General features: G+C 47.8%; 1 protein-coding gene and 1 long non-coding RNA gene across 2 annotated transcripts in view; both read left to right on the plus strand.

The window, feature by feature from the left end:
* The first annotated feature begins 234 nt into the window (after nucleotides 1–234).
* Nucleotides 235–3,806, plus strand: NDUFB9 (NADH:ubiquinone oxidoreductase subunit B9). Its single transcript, XM_009647970.2, has 3 exons — nucleotides 235–485; nucleotides 2,443–2,556; nucleotides 3,556–3,806. The coding sequence occupies exons 1-3, from the start codon at nucleotides 360–362 to the stop codon at nucleotides 3,685–3,687; spliced, it is 372 nt and encodes a 123-aa protein (XP_009646265.1). The 5' UTR covers nucleotides 235–359; the 3' UTR covers nucleotides 3,688–3,806.
* Nucleotides 3,807–4,337: 531 nt separating this feature from the next.
* LOC118453278 overlaps nucleotides 4,338–5,839 on the plus strand; it is a 4,715-nt gene continuing 3,213 nt past the window's right edge. The window contains exons 1-2 of the long non-coding RNA XR_004843200.1: nucleotides 4,338–4,551; nucleotides 5,438–5,565. This is a non-coding gene — a long non-coding RNA (uncharacterized LOC118453278). The remainder of the gene's footprint in view (nucleotides 4,552–5,437; nucleotides 5,566–5,839) is intronic.

Here is a 5,839-nt window from a genome sequence, read left to right on the forward strand (position 1 = left end):
CTCGGCTCCGCACTCGGCGGGGGCGGCCTTCCTCGCCGGGACGGGGCGTTGGGCTTGATTGGGCTTTGTCTCCTTCCCTTCCTTTTCTTTCCCTCAGTCATGGCTGAAGGGGTGAGGAAAGAGCCGCTGGGTCGCTTGTCTCTGCCTGCCACGGAAAAGGGCGATGTGGGAACAGGAGCTCCTGAGAGCCCCTGCCCAAGCCCTGTCTGTGGGGGCGTTGCCAAGCCTTGTTTCTGTATCTGATTACTTTTTTCCTCCAACGTACGTCACTGTGCTTAACCTCTGTCTGTAGAGACAAGTACCGCTACTTTGCCTGCCTCCTGAGAGACAGGTTTGATAAGAACAAGGATGTGAAGGATATGGTGAAAGCCACGGAGCTGCTGAAGGCAGGCGAGGAGGAGTTCTGGGCAAACCAGCATCCTCAGCCGTACATCTTCCCTGACTCCCCTGGGGGCACTTCCTATGAGAGATACGAGTGCTACAAGGTAAGGTGGCCTGTGAGATTGTGTGTTACTGTGCTTACCTTACTGTTCTTTTACTGAATGTAAAGGGAGTGTTCTGAGTGGACTTTCGTAGGGCTGCAGCTTGACTCTGCAGTATCGTTTCTCTGGTAGTTTACTGCTGCTGAACATCTTGTTGCTTGTATGGGGGAAGCTGTCATGCTTGTCTGATCCTTGAAAATGGAGCTTGCTGCTCCGTCTGAAGGCAGCTAGCTTCTTTTTGCTGGGATAATCTTCTCCTCCTTTGCCAAATGGAAGCAGCTCCATGATGTGTGAGGCAGGCACAGTGAAAGGGTTGGAGCTGAGCTGTGAAAGTAAATAAGACAGAGGAATCTATGCTGCTCGTTGCAGTGCCATCTGGTCACAGCCTTGGTTTTTCTCTGGGCTTGTCAGATGTTGGCTTGGCTGTTGGGGAGCTTCACTCAGTCCCATCGTTCTTCCAGCATTTTGAGGAATGGTACAAATTATCATTTCCCTTCCAATGCTGCAGTGCCAGATACATATTTGTGTGTCACTGTGTGATAGGTAGTATGCCTAAAAATAGAAGTGGTATTCTTGGAATGTAAGGCACTCTCTAGAGGCTTTTTCCCCTCCTAGGTTGTTCTATTTTGGCGTAGAGAAAGAGGTTTCATAGAAAAGCACAGGGTTTTCCCTTTCTTGGCATCGGCTCCTAATGCATTGCAAGAAGTTAATACTAACCTAGAGAGTGCACGCTCCCACTTTCTCCTGAATTTGAAGGAAGTGCATACATGAGACTAAATCTGATCAGATCTTTATGCACAAGAAGCCATGTGAAAGGAAGAATCTGATGTAGATTTATCAGAGGCAGAAAAAAGAATATAAATGAGTGAAAAGGGAAGAGGAGGACTTAAGCTTATGCCAGGGCCTTAGCAGTAATAGAGATAATAGAGAGAATTCGGACAGAAAAAAAAGGCCAGTTGAGCCATAAATGGTCAAGATTAGTTTTCTCGTTCGTGTTCTCTTTTCTTTGCCCTGTTTGATATGCTAAAACTGTCCTTTAACAAAATGGCTGTCACAGGGATTTGGCTTGTTGATAGATCAGTGACTGTCCATTGTGGATGCTGCTACAAAACGTAATTTTTAGATCTCAGCCTGTTTGATGGTTTTAGTTGTCGTTTGGTGTGTGGATTTTTTTTATATCTTATTATTATTAGCAGCTCTGCTATTTCTGTTCAGTCAAAGGTATACTCGGTGATGAGAATCACAGCAGGAAACCAGAAGTCTAAATGTCACTGGATGAATGATGGTATAGGAGCAACTTCTTAATTTTCTTTTTTTAAGAATTGGGTGTTTTTGTGGGGTTTTATTTTGGTTTTTAATCAATGTTCCTGCCTTTAAAATGTTAACATCCACTGATAGGCTGCTGCAGAATTTTAAATTTTGTTTTTTTTTCCTGACTGGGTATCTTAGAGGTCAGACCATTATCAAGATCTTAATTAGTTTGATTAGTTGTAGACCAGTTTAAATGAGCTATAAGGTTGTGTCTCTGTCAGAGAAAATGAATTACTAGTTGGAGGAAAGGATCTCTCTAACCTGCTGCCTTTGGGAGAAGGAAAAGAAGAAATGAGATCTTTTCTTCCATCAGAGGGAATTATTTTGAGAACTTCAGCGTAAACTGAGGTGGCCTGGACTTGTCTTCGGGATGCTATGATTCAAGCAAGTCACTATGATGCCTTTCTATGACTTAGGATAATGTGTGAAACAAAGATTAAAAGTACTGACCTCTGTCACATTGTGACTTTAACAATAGTCAGGTAGCTCTTAAATGGTGGTTTTTTGGAGTACTTTATTTCCTGGGTTATTTATCCATTTTAATACTGGCTTCCGTGACTCTGTTTAGTTCTTTTGTGTGTGTGTGTACTATATTTGATTTAATATGGAAAAATAATATATATGAGACTTTCAAAAATTTGTTTAACAGATTCCTGAATGGTGCCTGGATTACTGGCACCCTTCTGAGAAGGCGATGTATCCCGATTACTTTGCCAAACGAGAGCAATGGAAGAAGCTGCAGCGGGAAAGCTGGGATAAAGAGGTCAGTGCTTGCTCAGTGCACAGTGCAGCCTCTCTAGCACACGAGTATTTTGTGTGACATTTAGATGTGTTCTTGGAAAGTGAATGCCTGCCGTGGTCTTGTTTAGACTCTGCTTTATTAGAACTCTTGTCAGCGTGAAACACTGACTTGACTTAAAATGCCTACGCAGAGGTCTCGGAGTTACAGCTTCTTAAGGGCTGTGAAGGGAATTTGAAGTTAAAGCTGAACCTGCAGCCGTGTTTCAGTTAGCGTGGGGCTGCTGCAGCAGCTTTGCTAAAGGAAATTCCAAAGTGGGATGAGAGGAGATGAATAACCAGAGAATTCCTCTTTGCTGCTGTGGAGCTCTGACGCTTTCTGGTTGGACCTGTGGAAGTGACTTACCATGGTGTTCATCACCTGGGAATCGAGAATGATTTCTGGCCAACCTGAACTGAGATTCAGTTGAAAAAGTTGATGTTCTTGGAATAGCTCTTCAATTCAGCTATGGAGAAATTGCTGGATTGTGTGTAGTGTGGCACCCTTACCAGGGTTAACATAGTGGCAGCCAGCACTTACGCTGCTTGAAGAAATGTGTGTTGAAAACATCTAATGGGCTGTTGGAGGCGTGCAGAAAGAGAGGTCTCCAACTGACTGGAAGTTCTTTAGGACTTGTAATTCATTATCTGTCATCTTTCAAAGCAGCAGGAGAATGCAGTCTGTTTAATGTTGCAGTGGTAGGTGTGAATTATGTGCAAATAATTGCCTTCTGAGTAAAATTTCACATGTAAATCACTTCTTACTCCTAAAAATTCCTCCTTAGTTAGGCAGTATGAGCCTGCAATGGTGACTGAGTTTAAGTGGATACTGAGAAACACAGAACCTGTCAGTCAGCCGAAGGGGTCACTGCTGGTTCTTGCCTTCTGAAACGGGGGCCCGTCTCGCACGCCGCCTGGGCACCGAGCACCGCGTGGTGGGAGCGCGCGTATAGGTACTGAAGCAGGTTTCTGTCTTGTCTTCTAGATCAAGCAGTTAGAAGAAGAAACTCCGGCTGATGGTCCAAGAACGGAAGCTTTGCCTCCAGCTCGTAAGGAAGGGCATCTGCCACCGCTGTGGTGGCAGTACGTAACGCGACCTCGTGAAATTCCCATGTAAAAGCGTTATTTTGCATGAGAATTAAAGCGGTCCGTCTTCTGTAGGTGGTAGACATGTCCGTGACCGCATGCTACTCTAAGAAGTATAAAATATAGCCAAATAAAGTAAATCAGAAGGCATTTTTCTGACCTACTGTTCTGTGGCATGCGCACTGTGTTGGGTGGAGCTGTGCAGTGCTGTGCTTTCTGTCGGTGACTAGGAAGGTGCTGGTAGCGCTCCGGTGTTTTGGCTGCTGCTGAGCAGGGCTCGCGCAGCGCCAAGGCTGTGTCTCCGACATTTCCCCCACCATCACCAGGGGGCTGGGAGGGGGCAAGGTCTCGGGAGGGGACGTAGCCAAGACACCTGGTGTCCAGCCACCGAAGGGGTATGCCATACCATACGACGTTGGCTCAGATATAAAAGCTAAGAAAAAGGAAGAAGGGGGGTGGGCATTTGTTTTTTACGATGTTTTGTCTTCCGGAGCAACAGCTATGTATACTGAAGCCCTGCTTCCTGGGAAATAGCTAGACATCACCTACTAATGGGAAGTAGAGAATAAAATCTTGTTTTCCTTTTGCTACCACACACAGCCTTTGCTTTTGCTTTTTATTAAACTGCCTTTATCTTGACCCACGTGTTTTCTTTCTTTTCCACCTCCTGCTCTCCCCGCCTGTCCTGCCGAGGAGGGGAGCGATAGAGCAGCTTGGTGGCACCTGGTGTCCAGCCAAGGTCAAAGCATCCCAAATGCGCTTCCAGTTTGTGTGGTGTAGAACAGACGCCTGTTAACACCTACGCTGCCTGCCCAAAATGTCAGCGAGCGCTGCCGGCCGGGGGGAAGGCCTACCAGGGGTTGTGTGGAGGTGCTGATGTGCTGCAGCTTTCACAGTACGGGTTTGCAAACTCAGCTCTGAGACTGGAAAAAAAACAGCCCTGTGAAACTCCTGTTCCCAGGGAAAGGATGGGAGCTGGAAGGGGTGGGAGAGGCAGATTTACCCGCGTGGGGTCAAAACATAGGCGGGATAACATGGGAGCCTGCCTCCCGTGGGGGTGGGAGGGGGCCTGGAGGGAGCAGGTGAAAATTAATGAACAGCTTGTATCATTGGCCCCGTATAAACAATCCTAGAGACATACAGAGCTCTTACCAGCTAAACCAAGAGGCCCCCTGGGGAATATGGCGCTCGCGCGCTCATTTGGGGGTCTCAGACAGCCCAAGCGGGCGTCGCGGTGAGGTGGGCACAGGAGCTGTTTGCTTCCAGCCGCCTTCCCGCAGCGCCGAGGTGAGATGCAGGAAGCGTTCCTGGTGCTTCCACAAGCCTCCCAGGGAGTCTGAGGAGGGCTGGGATGGATACAGCCACCCAGTAAACGCCCCCAGGAAAACCTTCCTGGCTCCTCTGCTGTTCTCCCATTTTTAGGGCTAGAATCATAGACTCATAGAATGTTTTGGGTTGGAAGGGACCTTTAGAGGCCATCTAGCCCACCCCCCCTGCAGTGAGCAGGGACACCGCTAACCAGATCAGGTTGCTCAGAGCCCCGTCCAACCTGGCCTTGAATGGTTCCAGGGATGGGGCCTCCACCACCTCTCTGGGCAACCTGTTCCAGTGTTTCACCACCCTCATTGTAAAGAACTTCTTCCTTATATCTAGTCTAAACCTACCCTGGTTTAGTTTAAAACCATTACCCCTTGTCTTGTCACTGCTGGCCCTACTAAAAAGATTGTCCCCATCTAGAAGAGAGGAGGTTTGGGTTCCCTAATCTGACTTCCGTTCTACAGGAGCTGCGTGCACCGTATGCAACCCTAAGGCTTCGTTTTTCCATGAACTCCAACATCAGGCTTGACGGTAACGACAGATGGCAGAGGCACTGACTTCAGCTGCTTTGAGGAATAAACGCTGAGCTCAGGTACTAAAAAGGCTTTAATCTGGCTGCTTTTTTAGAAATTTTCTGTGGCCCTCTGCCCTCCTTGGTAAGCCTATGTACTAAAATATGCCTGAATGTGTGTGGGGGAAGAGACTTCATGGATTCCACTGCTGAAAGTTTTAGTACCCCACGCCCCTCGCCGCCAGCCAGTCTGCCCATGCCTCCCCCCCGCCCGGGTACCCCTGCTTGTCTGCGCTGCCCAAGTTCCCTGCGGAAGGTGCTTGGCCAGACCAAGGGTCCCAGCCCGCTCCCCCCC

Source organism: Egretta garzetta, unplaced genomic scaffold, assembly GCF_000687185.1.
Source record: "Egretta garzetta isolate BGI_Z169 unplaced genomic scaffold, ASM68718v1 scaffold50, whole genome shotgun sequence".
Taxonomy (NCBI): Eukaryota; Metazoa; Chordata; class Aves; order Pelecaniformes; family Ardeidae; genus Egretta; species Egretta garzetta.